The sequence below is a fragment of the Crocodylus siamensis genome, chromosome 15, assembly GCF_052110815.1.
Source record: "Crocodylus siamensis isolate JL-2025a chromosome 15, ASM5211081v1, whole genome shotgun sequence".
NCBI classification, from domain to species: domain Eukaryota; kingdom Metazoa; phylum Chordata; order Crocodylia; family Crocodylidae; genus Crocodylus; species Crocodylus siamensis.
Window position 1 is genome coordinate 45,824,187 of NC_143409.1, and position 14,406 is coordinate 45,838,592.

At 44.7% G+C, this 14,406-nt stretch overlaps 1 protein-coding gene across 9 annotated transcripts in view; it reads right to left on the bottom strand.

The window, feature by feature from the left end:
* Positions 1-302: 302 nt before the first annotated feature.
* Positions 303-14,406, bottom strand: part of LOC149852523 (uncharacterized) — a 38,442-nt gene continuing 24,338 nt past the window's right edge. For 6 of the 9 annotated variants that reach the window (XM_090029984.1, XM_090029988.1, XM_090029989.1 and 3 more), the window contains one exon: positions 303-7,563. In XM_090029984.1, the coding sequence (XP_089886110.1) occupies positions 5,309-7,563 (2,255 nt within the window). In that variant the 3' untranslated portion in view covers positions 303-5,308. Of the gene's footprint in view, positions 7,564-8,714; positions 8,822-14,406 lie in introns of those variants that run through there. The other 3 variants (XM_090029992.1, XM_090029991.1, XM_090029990.1) reach the window with 3 other exon arrangements.

Sequence of the window (14,406 nt, forward strand, 5' to 3'; positions counted from 1 at the left end):
TCTATTTTCTTCTATAAAATTTTCATATTTTAATTTTTATTTTAATGCTTCCATTCTTATCCATATTTTAAAACCTTTGTTTACTTTAATTGTTAACCCCTTTCAATTACTTTCCTTACCATTTTAATCCTTCTCCATTTTAATCCTTGTCTTTAAATTTTTTTTACCCATTTCCAAATTCAACTCTTTCCTTTTTACTTAACTATTTAGCCTCTTGGTTTCTATTTTTAATTATTTGTTTTTGATCCTCTTCTAAAAAGGCTCTCAACCCTTTATTTTCTATGGCATTTAACTTTTTAGTATTTTTATCTAAACCTTTCATTTTTATCTGTTTTTTTCCACAAAGTCTTAACTCCTCAGTATTTTTTAAAACTATTATTGGGTATATTCATATAGGGCTGATCCTGCAAACATTAACTCACATGATTAACAAGATGCATTGTGAATTCACCCTCTAATTACAGTGGAACTATTCAAGGTAGCAAAGTTAAACACATGCTTAAGTGTCTGCAGGATGGGAGCTTGAGTATTTTGTCTTGTTTCTTATTTAATTTTTATCCACTACTTCAGCTTTCCCCTCCCCATCCTCCCTATTATAGCTTCCAGTAAGGGGCATAATGGAAATACTGGGACAGCCCCTCAGCTGGTGTTAGGTCTGTCCATGCAAGTTTGCACTAGCTGAGACTCTGGCCCAATAGCTGAAGGCCTCATTTGGCATGATTAGACAGAGGGATATAGGCAGAGCAGATGGAGCAAAGGGATATAGGCAGAGCAGATGGAGCAAAGGGGTGTGAAGTGAAGATCAGAGCTGCAGGACGGAGCAGCCTTGTTCAGAGCCTTGCAAGGGAGGACAAGGGAACCAGTTCAGCAAAGCACTTCACATATGGAAGTCAGTGTTGAAACAGGATGGAGTGTTGGATCAGGGTCAAGAAGCCTAGTACTGATGGAGAAGAGGGAGGAAGTATATTTGAAACGCAGGCTAAGAAAAATGCATGGACTAAAGGAACATGAGGTAGGAGTCAGGAGGTTGACAGTGGACTGTTCAGGTTAAGTTATGGCCAGAACATGGGCGAAGGAATAGTGAAAAAGAAAGGATGGGCTCCAGAGGTGCTGGAGGAGGAAGAGCTGCTGCGATCTGGAGATAGCTCAGTTGGGGCAGGAGAGAAAGTTGTCCATGATTGTTTCAAGCAAAGAATGGAAGAGAATGGAATTTCCATCAAACATGGAGAAGGCAGGAAAGAGGGATGAAGTAGGAGAGACATCAGGGAGCAGAAATTCTGCCGTGCAGGGACGAACACTTGAAGGTTGAAGGGTCACAGATGGATAGACAAAAAGACAGACAAGAAAGCTGATGAGCATTAAAAGGCAGGGCCTAGTGAGGGGCTTTCCATAAGGCTGAAAAAACTCTTCACTGTGAAAATACTTGTTTTTATTTTAACTCTCATTTCTGTGTGTGTGGTATTCTTGAACCAATCCTGACCCTTACATGCTCACGTGTAACATCACCCCACTATCAACTTCCATGAAACATCACTAATTTATACCAGCTGAAAACTTGGTCTAATGATTTATGTAAGTTGTTCTGTTGATGTTTACAATGGTCTGTCATCTGGTTTTTTGCCAACCTTATAATTTGACTATTCATTACTTTTTTGTGTGTGCTTTGGAGTAGTCACCAGGTCATGTGGTGCTGTTTCCGCTTCCTGGGTAGATTACTAAAACTTCTGTAAATGGATAAAATGGATTACAAATAATGAATATTACATGCTGCAGTGTGAATTTTTTAATATGTACTTGTGTGAAAATTTGGGGCAACATCTTGGATTTGTGAACATTTTCATAAACAGCTCCAACTGTACATAAATAGAACTGGCTAAAACATTGTTTTAAAATATGTGGTAGTGTTGGAGTAATGCTGTAGCCACAATGGTCCAGGAAATATGTAAGAGGCAAGGACTTTTGTGGGTGATATTTTTTACTGTATCAACTGTATGGCTGGGATAGATTTAGAAAAGCTTTCAAATGCACAGCATTTCTCTTCAAGTATCTGCATTCAAAAGCTTGTCAAAATCCATCCCAATCAAATACGTGGCCCAATAAAAGATGCCAGTCACAAAATCTTTACCTCTCATTTAAAAAATATGAACTTTTCAAAAACATTTTGTTCTATTGTTTAAACAAAGCTTTTCCCTATATTTCTATTTTTCCAGAATGTTAATATCTTTTTATTTTTGAAGAATTGTAATTTTGGAAAGTTATGTTAAGGACATAAGAGGTGCCATATGGGGTCAGACCAATGGTCTAAGTAGTCCAGTATTTTGTCTCTGACAGTAGAATAAGTAGATGCTATAGACTGGGAAAGGACTGAACTGGATATATCTAGAGTGATCTATCCCCTATTCAGTACCTCCTCCCGGCAATCACCCTGACTGGATGCCAGAGAAAACATCTCCAACTGTTCTGTTCAATAGCCATTAATAGAGCCATCCATACATTTACTTAGTCCCATTTTGAACCTGCTGGTGCTCTGCCACCTCCTGTGACGATGAATTCCACAAGTTAACTATCCTTTGCATTTAAAAAAATACTTTCTCTTGTTAGTTTTAAATCTGTCTCCTACTAATTTTCCCTAGTTCTAGTATTCTGAGATTTGATGAACAACAGTTCCCTGTTTACCTGGTCCACACTTTCCATGATTTTACCTCTACCATATCCCTTCCTCTGCCTTCTCCTTTCCAAACTGAAGAGTCCTAGCCTTTTTAGTCAATCTGTGTATAGTATCTGCTCCATTTCTTTGATCATTTTGGTTACCCTTCTCTGAATCTTTTCCAATTCTACTACATCTTTTGATATGTGTAGAACAGTATTGCACAAATTACTCAAGATGTGGGCACAGTGAATTTTTAATTGATTTTTTAAAATTTTAAAACAATAATGTTGGTTGTGTTAGAATTTTTATTTTTGAATAATTCAATCCTAGGATTGATCCAAATTGGTGAATAAAACAGAATCATAGAAAATTAGGGTTGGAAGGGAACTCATGAGGTCATCTAGTCCAGGGTTGCTCAACCTTTTAAGTAGCAAGTACCCCCTAACTTCTGAAAATTTTAATAAGTACCCCAACACTCAATTTTCCAGGGGATTTTATATTTACAGACTAATGTGGACCATATGTTGGAAGGGCTGTGTATATAAGGCTGTGATATGACAGATGTCTGATCTGGTGTGGGTAGGGTTGCCACCCTTTATACCAGGGGTGCACAACTCGAGTATGTACCTGTGCTGGAGGTGATGTTGGCCAAAGCTAGGAGGGCTGAACCCAGTGCTATACAAAGCATGGCATGCCAAATTATTACTGGGGAATTTAAAGTAATAATGTTTTGCCATAGTTTTGAGAGGAGGAAGGAGCAAGAGAAGAAAAGAGAGAGAAAGTGTTGGGGTATCTGCATACCCTGTCTGGGTCTCGCGTACCCCCAGGGGTACACGTACCACAGGTTGAGAAACTATGATCCAGTCCAAACTCCTGCTCAAAGCAGGACTGCCCCCAACTATATCATCCCACCTAAGGCTTTGTCTAGCCAGGTCTGAAAAACCTGCAAGGATGGAGATTCCACCACCTCTCTGGGTAAGCTGTTCCTGTACTTTACTAGCAAAAAGCAAGTGAAAAGGTAAAAAATACACACAAAAAAACCCCTAAAAGGCTCAAGTTTATGCAAAGATTCTGGAAAAAAGAAAAGAAAAGAAAAGGAAAATGGTTTCACAAATATGTTAATTTTTGAAACGGAACATTTTTGTCAAAAATATTTTCATTAAAAATATCTGATGTCTTTCTGAACATAAGAAATGCCACTTACAAGCTCAGTATCCTGATTCACACAATGGGAGAGTGTGGATGCTGAGTGAACAGGGCATAGTCAGAATCTTCTACTCTTTTCTGCATTCAGAGGTTTAGGACATTCTTATTCAGAGCCTGCATCCTGTGCGCCATGTTCAATACCAACCGATGGGCCTTTTCTCCAAGAATGTATCCAGTCTCCTTTTGAACTGGGTTAATCTATACACCATCTTGCAGCAATGAGTTCCACCAGTCAATTCCCCACTGTGTGAAAAATAGCTTCCTTTTGTTAATTTTAAACCTATTATCTAATAGTTTATTTTTATATCCCTTAGTTCCCATATTTTGAGAGATCATATATAATAAATCCCTTTTTACTTTCTCTGCCCCATCTAATATTTTGGAGACATCTATCACATCCCCCCTCAAGCATCTCTTTTCTAAGCTAATACATCCTAGCCTACTTAGTATCTCCTCACATGGAACCCATTCCATAGCCCTGACCATCCACACTGATCATCCTTTTGGAGGTGTGGGGACCAAAACTGAACAACAACAACAACATTAACAGTAATAATAGGCACAACATAGAGCAGTATGATGTAACGTGGGAGAAGACTAGAACTTGGCCCTCTTACATATGAAAATGTTCACAAATCACTTTCAGTGTTATCAATCTCACTTTAGGCAATAATCAGCAAGAAGAGATTGGAACTCCATGGTACCTAAACCAAGGATGGATGGATGGACAGGCAGCCAGAGTTTGGCCAAGAAGATGGCATACCAAGATGAAGAGGAGATTAACCTGAAGTGAAGGAAACATATCATCAGAAGACTCTCCAGAAATGCCCTGGAGCATCAGAATATAAGCCAAGGCATGATGATATAGCTAAGAAATAACTTAAGGGTGAATGTCTCAGTGGAACTGAAGACCAGAAAGGTTAATAAAATGAAAAAGCAGCTGAGAGCTTGACATAGATTGGAAAACATGGGATAAATGTCAGGGTGGGAGGAAAGAGGGGAGGTGACATGGCAACTGGTGAATGGGAACTTGCAGTCCAAGAAGGGTCAGGAAGGTTGCTGGCTGCAGGTCAAGGAAGAATCAGGGAAGCTGGTTCAGCACTGCAATTTCAATAAGGATGTTAGGGAAAGGAATCAAGATGCGTTAGTACAGGAGGGGACTGCCACCACAGAGCCTGGAAATACCAAGGATGAGAGAGGACCAGGTGCATTCTAGGGCAGAAAGAATCGAGAAGAAGTGGATGATGTGAACTTCAAAGAATGGGGAACAGAGAGAGCAGGGGAGTAGGGCACCAAGTATACAGTGCTGGGAGGGGGAAGGGTAAGAAGAAGGGAAAGAGTGGGCAGCGGCAGACAGGAGGGAAGAGGCAGGCCATTCAGGAATAGGGAAGAGTGATAGAGGCAAGATGTAGGAGGAAAGAGGAGGGTCCAGGGGGAAGCAATGGGGATCTGTTAGTTTATCAGGGATGAGGCCTGGGCTCCAGAGGGAGTGGGAGAAGGGAAGGAAGGGTGAGGGAAGGCACGAGATGGGAAGGAAAGGGCCCAGGGCAGATCCAGTGGGGTGGTGGAGAGGGATGGGATGGGGAGGGGTGAGGGGGAGGAGGGGAAGGAGGGCAGGGATGGGATGGGGGCGGAAGAGGCACCCAATGGAGAGGAGAAAGAGCTGGCAGCAGAGGAGAAGGCTGAGGAGGCCTGGAGGGGGTTGCTGGCACTGGATTTGGCAGTGGAGAGGAGTGAGGGCTTGTCCCCAGAGTGTGTGCGCTGATGCCGGTTAAGGTGGGAGCTGCGGCTGAAGCACTTCCCACACTCAGGGCACTTGTAGGGCTTCTCCCCAGTGTGGACGCGTTGGTGGATGGTCAGCTCCGAGCGCTGGATGAAGCTCTTCCCGCAGTCAGTGCACTGGTAGGGCTTCTCGCCCAGGTGGATGCGCTGGTGCTTGATGAGGTTGGAGCTGACACTGAAGCACTTCCCGCAGACATTGCACTTGTACGGCTTCTCCCCAGTGTGCATGCGCCGGTGCTTGGTCAGGTCTGACTTCTGGATGAAGCCTTTGCCACAATCAGGACACTTGTAGGGCTTCTCGCCCAGGTGTGTGCGCTGGTGTTTGATGAGGTTGGAGCGGACGCTAAAGCTCTTCCCGCAGTCCCCGCACTTGTAGGGTTTCTCGCCAGTGTGCATGCGCCGGTGCTTCACCAGTGCCGAGTTCTGCCCAAAGCTCTTCCCACACTCGGGGCACGTGTAAGGCTTCTCACCGGTCTGAGTGCCTTGGTGCTTGACGTTCTCTGCCCGGTAGGTGAAGCTCTTCCCGCACTCTGTGCACTTGTGGGTCCTTTCTGTTGCAGGGGGGGGCCTGGCTCGGGAGCTCCACAGGAAGCTCTTCCCACAGTCAGTGCACTTGCAGGGGCGCTCCCCAGTCAGCAGCCGACGGCGCTTAGCACTGGCCAAGAAGCTTTTCCCGCAGTCAGTGCACTGGCAGGGCTGCTCTGAGCCCAGGTGCACCCGCTGGTGCCGCTCCAAGTGCGAGCTCTGGGAGAAACTCTTGCCACAGTCCTCACAGCGGAAAGGCTTCTCCCCCATGTGGATACGCCGGTGTCGGTCCAAATGGGAACTCCAGGCAAAGCTCTTGCCACAATCACTGCACTGGTAGGGCTTGCCAGCTGCATGGCTGCGCTGGTGCTGCAGCAGTGAGGCGCTCAGCCCAAAGCTCTTGCCGCACTGGTCACATTTGTAGGGCTTCTCAGTGGCATGCACACGCTGGTGCTTGGCCAGTGTCGCACTTTTGTTGAAACCCCGACCACATTCAGAACACTGGTAGGGTTTCTCTGTGCCTGTTCCTACCCCACGCTGGGGTCTGGCACTATCTGTGCTACGGGGAGCGAAGCAGCGTCCGCAGTCAGTGCACTTGCAGGCCTTCTCCCCACCCGTGTGGGTGCGACGGTGCCGGTCCAGGTGCGAGCTCCAGCTGAAGCTCTTCCCACACTCAGGGCAGGTGTATGGCTTTTCACCCGTATGGATGCGCCGGTGCCGCTCCAAGTGCGAGTTCCAGTTGAAACCTTTGCCGCACTCATCACACTTGTAGGGCTTCTCCTCCAGGTGCAGCTTCTGGTGCTTGACCAGGCTGGTGCTGGTGCTGAAGCTCTTGCCACAGATGTTGCACTGGCAGGGCTTGACGCTGCCAGCATGGACGCGCTGGTGCTGGATGAAGGCTGAGCCGACACTGAAGCTCTTGCCACAGTCAGCGCACTTGTACGGCTTGTCCCCAGCATGCCGGCGCTGGTGAGTGATGAGGGTGGAGCTGAGCCGGAAGCATTTGCCACACTCATTGCACTTGTAGGGCTTTTCTGTGCTACGCAGCCGCTTGTTGAAGGATGAGCCGAAGCCCAGGCTCTTGCCACAGTCATGGCAACGATTATGCCCTAGCAGACTCCTCTGGTGGAACTTTTTGAAGCCGCGGTGAGCAGATTTGTTCTGTTTCTTACCAGGGGGCTTCTTCGGCTGCCCTTCTGACTTGACTGGGCTCTCAGTGGCCTTCACAACATCAGTACTCTGGGGAGCGCTCCCCTTGGATTTGCCTGGCAATGTCCCTTGGGCTTCCACCTTCTCAAGGTCTCCCTGCTGAGCATCTTCCTCCTCATTTTCACTCACCATCCCATCATCTGCTGGAACAACGAGAGAATCCAGTAACTCCCTGGGTCTGGGAAAGGAAACTTTGGAGAAGGGAATTGGAGAGTGTCTGTCACATATTCAAAAACCCATCAATAAGACTGAAAAATCAGGAGCTGGCTTTACCAGACTGCTCCACGGATCCCAAACTGCCCCACTGGGAATCTCCACCCACCACTTCCCCCTCTTTCAGAGATTCAGGTCTTGCTTTAGTGACCAGTAATGTGCATGGCTACCAGCGCTGAAATAAGCAAAGATCCAAATTTTAAAGCATTATTCAGGCCAAGTAGTACCTTATGCTGCAAACAATCCCACTGACTTCATATGAAATATTAATATGTTTAGAGACAGAAGGAATCATTATGACCACAACTGGGCAAATGATTTGTTTTGGTTTGGTGGCTGAACTGAAAAAAAACATTGCTTTGGGCTGATCTCAAGTTAAAGTTTCAGTTTACTTGCTGAAATCAAATCCCGAGAAAGTTTTCATTATAGGCCAAACAAATATTTTGTTCAATCAAAAATAGAGGGCTTTGTTTCCCCTTTTTATTTAAAAAAAATCAATTTATCTTAATTTGGTTCTGAAAAGTCATTTTAAAATGAAAAGTCAGAGCCTTTCACCTAGAACATGTTGAAGTGAAATGCTTCAGTTTTTCAGAATACTTTTTCCTCCTTTTGACCCATCTTTGTGATTAGCGAAACTGCATTTTTTTGGCAAATGAACCATTTACTTGAAAAAATTTGCCCAGTTCTAGTTATTATGATCTAGCTTCATCCCTTCTTGAACCAAACAAGCCTAAGCAACACCCAGTTACCCCCTTACAGGGCCCAAGAACAAATTGAGTGGGGTCTCTCAAATGCACGTTTATCAAAATAAATCCCTAAAAAATATCTCCCAACAGGTTCCCATTTTGTCTTTGACTGTCCAAATTTTTTCTTAGTAATGCATAAGATTTTATTTTTGAAAGTGTAGACATTATGGAGTTGGACTAAAATAAGTCAAATTACACCCAGGTAGCAGTCCCTCCATTGTGTTAAATTTACAATCAGTCTTTTTAACAGGAAAATTCTACAGGAAGGGACTGTTGTAAAAGAGACCGGAATGATAGACAATTTCCAGTCTGCTGAAATCTTCCCCTTTTTATTGTTTTCCATCCAGCCTTACTGGTGCAGTGTGATTTTGTTGTCCACAAACCTGAGACATTTTCCAAAAATTTCAAAAAGGAGCCAGTTTAGGTCTTTTCCTCTCAGTAAGTGCTTACTCAAAGCAATGAACTATTTCAGGAATCCACTAATTGTTAAAGGGTATTAACCTGAAATGTATGAAAGGAAAAGGTTTTATTTTTTGAGTTACAAGATGGATCAAAATAAGTCTTATTAATAGGACATTGGTTGCAATCTGACACGTAAAAAAACCTGTTACTTCTTCATAATAAAACACACAATGGCACAGCCAGGATTAAAACTCTTCTCAGTTTGAAAATAAAAACCAAACCCAGAGGCTGCTAATGCTTGAGCTGGAGAAGTTTACAGAAATATGGTATGTTCTGAAGTTGAAACCAGCCAATAGTGAGTAATATTCTCACATATACATATCGACCTCAATCTTGCAAACACATGCTTCCTGCTGAAATGAAGAACAGGTATAAGAGTTTGCAGGGTCATGTCCACAGCCATAACATGACTTTCATTGAAGTTAATGCCAAAATAGCACCGGTAACTTTAATGAGAATGAGACAGGAACTCAAATTGATGACAAACAACATCATTCATTATTGCGGGGCAGTGATTTGGTGCAAAGGGCATGTCACCTGAAGTCAGGACTCTTGTGGTCTATTTCTAGGTCTGTGACCCTACTGCAAGTCACTTGATCTGTTGGCCCTCCCATCCTTTGTCTACTCACGCTGTAAAGATATGTCTGCGCTGGAGGTGGCAACGTAGCTTACAGACCTCTGAAAAAGCTTGGATGCTGGAAGTAATCTGCAGCAAAACTCAGCACAGACTAATTCACTGTACCAAGTAGGCTAAATTAGCCTGTGCTGAGCTGTTCACTGCTCTACCTAAACTGCTTCTGGTAATTAGGCTAAATCAGGAATGTCTATGTTACATGGCAGCATGCAGCACTGACATACCTTACATTCCCGAGGTACACAGTGTCTCTTACTCTGTGTATGTGCAGTTCCCAGCACACTGGGGTCTCAAACTCAGAAGTAAAGCAGATTGTGCTCTCATTATTCACCAGCACAGAGAACCAGTTAACCCCCAAATTAGTTAAAACATGCCACTAACTGGCTTTGGTTTCACAGCAGCCCCAGGGATACCTATTATCATAACAGACTAAACTGGATGTCAAACATTATCCCTACAGAGCAAAATCCACCCATGTTAAGAAAGAAGCATGTCACTGGTATGCTGCACGGGAGGGATCGCTCGGTTTTGCTGACTCCCTGCATAGGGGCAGATAAGGTTCTCAAAATGGGAAAGGAGAAGCAATCAGCACAATGACAGCCACTGCTAGGGTGGCCCATCTGCACTGCAATAAAGAAGCAGGCTGAGCTGGTAGAGAGAGAGAACCAGGTGCCAGCTGAGACCTCTGGCAAGGATGACACATTGTAGCTGCCATGGTTACCACTGAGCATTCACTGCCTTCTGAGAGCGCACACACCAACCACATCACTGAGCATTTGCAAATTCAATTAGGGGTGTAGTGCAGGCAGAGTCTGAGAGGTAGGATTGTAAATGGCACAGAGACCAAGCTAAGCCTCCAGGACTATCCACACACAGAGGAATACTATTTTGGGGAGGCAGGGGAGATACCATGTCCACCAAGGTAGTTTTCCTACTGGCTGGGGAAACCCCCAAACGTGGCAGGGGATAGTACCCTGACCGAGGTAATGCATAGTAAGCTTCTCACTTTCACTCCCAGTGGAAAGATTTTAGCTATACCCTGACTTTGTGGACATGGGAGACTCCTTCCAACTTGCTCCTGTGGCCATATGGCTGAAGGCAAGTGAAACTCGGGGGCATCTGAACCCCAAGCCTCTGGGCTTGGGTCTGCACATAGGATGCCCGCCAAAGGATTTGAAAGAATCTGAAACCCCAAGCAGGGGTGGAGGAGCAGGGCCACATATGGTTCTTGAATGACTCATGGATTTGGAATCGATTTGGCTGATTTGACTTGGGACACGAGAAATTTTCCTTAAAAAACCCCTCAGAACTATTTTGGTGTGAAGAGAAAGTAGTGGAACTAGAGAAAAAAAAGTGTGAGAGGGAAACAGGCTGGCCTTGAAGTTAAGGCGAAGTCCTAGCCTTTAAGAAATCTGGGATTGATTGCCACCCCTACCGCACAGATGCTTTGTGTCCCTGGGCAAGTTACTATATCAATCGGACATCACTTCCTCTTCTGTGAAAAGCAGATAATCAGCCTGCCTAAGTATTTTGTCTATTTATATTGTAAGCCGTTCAGGTCAGGGAGTGTGTTTGTGCGGTACCCAGCACAATGAGGCTATGATCTTGGTTAGGACTTCTAGGCGCTAGTGAGATACAAATAGATTTTAATCATGATGGATGTACAGAAAAAGCTACAGTGATAATACAAGTCAAAGTATATACAGAATTAAGAAGGAAAAAAATAGCCAAAAAGGAGAAAGGCATGTTTGCATTGGCATGGATAAGGCCCAGTAAATGGTGCCAAAAACTGACCCATGCTGCATCTTGCTAAAGTGAGATCAAAGGCTATGATTTGATTTAGAAGACAAACTCACAGGAAAAAGTGGTTTTTGTGTACAGACTGGACTGAGAAGATGGACAAGGGACAGAAACCAGCAGTGTAGCTTGGGGGTGGGAAGGGAAGGGAACGAATGGGGCAGCTGCCCTGTGCACCAAGCTGCCTTTGCAGAGGGATGCAAAAATAGCTGTGACTGCAGCAGTGGCTGGTTGCACCACTGCCATGGGCACTGCAGCAGACAGCATTGCACAGGGCATCACATGGCTGCCTGGGGCGCAGATCTGCCCAACAAAGCCTCCGGCAGAAAACTCCTTTGGAAGAGGAGCTTTAGTTAGGTGGGTTAGGTCAGCCAGTCACACACGCATTTCATTTCAGCGAGGAATACAGGAAACCAAACAAGAAGCTCAGTGAGAAGGATGTGAATGCTTGCATGCACCCTTCCACCAAACTTATCTATGAACAAAGGAGAAATAACAGCTTGTAGAAACAGTGTCAGATCTTCAGCTGGTGTAAACTGGCATGGCGCCATCTGTCTTCATATTCAAGTTTGGCTTCAGCAGAACTATAGTGATGTGTACCAGTTGGGGATCTGGCACATCAGTGCCACGAGTTGCAGACGTGCTTTCAGGTGAGGGAGTTTGTTCAGGCCCCACTGAAAGCTAAGAAAGAGGTATTTATGATGCTACAGAATATTCATTTCTAGGTGAGTCATGTTACTGTACTAGGTTATTTTAAGAATTATTTCAGCCTTGAGCACTTTTGAGGAATTTGGGTGAAGAAGATGCTGTGATTCAGTGGGAAACTGTGAGAAAATTTTAGAGCATAATGTGTCAGCTGAATGGAGCTACACATATTCCAAAACAAACACTTCATTTTGCATATTGATGACCTTGCAAAATGGCACACTCTGCCTAGCACATATGTGAAAACATCACATATGAAAGAGTAAGAAGGAACAGCTTCCCAAAAGCAGTAGCAGGGGCAAGAAAAAGTAACAAGTGTGAATAGGAATCTGGACAAGTTTATGAAAGGGATGATGACACCGCTGCCTGCAGTGACTCAAGGTGCCCCTTCCCATCCTATATTCCTAACTTTCTGACATAGCCAAAAGTGCCAGGGGTATCAAAAAATGAGATGTTTCATGGCAATCAGCAAGAAAGCATGCAATCATGAAACTGGAAACTGTATTGCAATGCTTGTGCACAAAAGTGTAGAACATATGCTGAATGTTCAACCTTCACTTAAGGCACTTCTTGATTTTTGACAGCTTCATGCTACAACAGTTTATGTGATTAGTAGAAACAGACCTGACGTGGATCATGTTTTCGTGCCACCCTTTTTTCAGATGCAATCAGTTTACAGTTCATGGTAGCATTATCATGGCACCAAAGTGTACCAGATGAATTCTGAGCACTGTTATACTGGGTGCTGCACAAACATCTAGTAAGAGACTTGCCCCCAAAAGCTTAGTTTTAATACATAACACAAACATGTGCTGAGAGGGGAAAGAGAGGCATGAAAAAGGCAAGGACTTTGCTCCTAAGTATGCTACTCTCCATGCTGCATCTAATTACATTATAGCGGTTTTTTTTCTAAGTACTATCTGTGTAAACTGAGCCTTGAGTCAAAATGTCAAGCTGTTTGGGGAGTGGGTGGGGACTGGGGGGAAGAGGGGGTTGGCTCATACATTGCCAATAATAATGTTTCTATCATCAGAATTTTGTTTATAATTGAATTTAGTTTCTAGTTGTTGGGGAGGGGAGAGATAAAACAGTTGCAACTACGTTGGTTCTGCAAGGCTAGCTGTGATTAATAGCAGGGAGAACTTATCTTAGTCAATAAAGTCAGGAGCTCTGAGCGTGACACACCCAAGCAGCAGGGCTGTTGCAGAAGGGGACATTTTCACTTAGTAGCTCCTCAGACCTGGGCTGCATTAATGTCATGTGTTTGCATCAAGTATTTCAAATGCAGTTTCTGGAACACTAAGGGCCAGGATCCCCAATGCATTCTGGCTTATGGTCAAGGCAGTGCAGTCCTAACTTGGCTTAACTAGTCATTAACCCAGGTTTATGACTGATCTGCATGAACACCGCATGCGCCTGGAGGCTGGGGGGGCATGGCAAGCTCCTGCAGGTGGCGGCAGCGCGCAGAGAGCTCCCACAGGCAGCCATGGCGCTGTTGGCAGTGGGGGGGGGAGGGTGGCGAGTCCTGACCAGTGGTTGGCGACCTCCCGCAGATGCTGCCGGCAGTGTCTGCAGCACCTTTTTGCAGGGGGTGCACCACCAAGCTCGGGTGCATGTGCACCCCCTACCTGTCACAAATGCTGATCTGTATCCCTGGAATAGCATAAAGCACCCAGAATTGCTGATAAATCTCAGCCCTAAATTTGTAAACAATTAAAGGTGAGTAGCATAAGTAAAATCATTGCCCAGCAACCTCTGCATATTAGTCTGTGTGTAATTAAAATTTATCTAAAAACATTTTCCTTCTTCCTCTCCCTTTTCTTTACAATCTGCAGTTTGATGCCTGATTTGCCTTCAGCAGCTCAGCAAATCCCATTTAGGTCCCAGTTCTGCAAATGGATGGATGGTGGGGTAGAGAGGGCTTTTGCCATGCCTGTGCTACTCTGTCTTGACATAAGACAGTAGCATCGGGAGAGCCACAAAAATGTGATTTGCTGAGCTGAGCTCCTATAAGTCTGTGGATATAGACAGATGTGACAACTATATCAATACCACATAATACTGCTATGAGGTGTTACATCTGCATGCTTCTATAAAGTGGAGCAAAGCCATTGCAATTTTAACCAGAAAAGTCCCCATGCCCCTGTTACAAAGGTTAAAAAGGACATTTGTACATTTTTTGTTTTCTTTCACTTCCAAATGAAGACACATCCCACCACAACTGATGTGCTTTACTGGGTGAAACACATGCTACCTGATGTGGGACAATGGGAATGTGTTCCCCTTATTCATGGATTCCCTGTGCCCCTCACTGCCCCATGCCAGCCTGTGCCTTAAGCAGTCACAGGTCACCATGGGTCACAGAGCAGGGTGACGTGAGCTCTGCGGAAGTCCTGGCACCTGTCGCCAACCGGGGCCTGCACTCACCCATCCCTTTGCATGAAGCACAGATTGGCTGGGGACCCAACACGAGACCT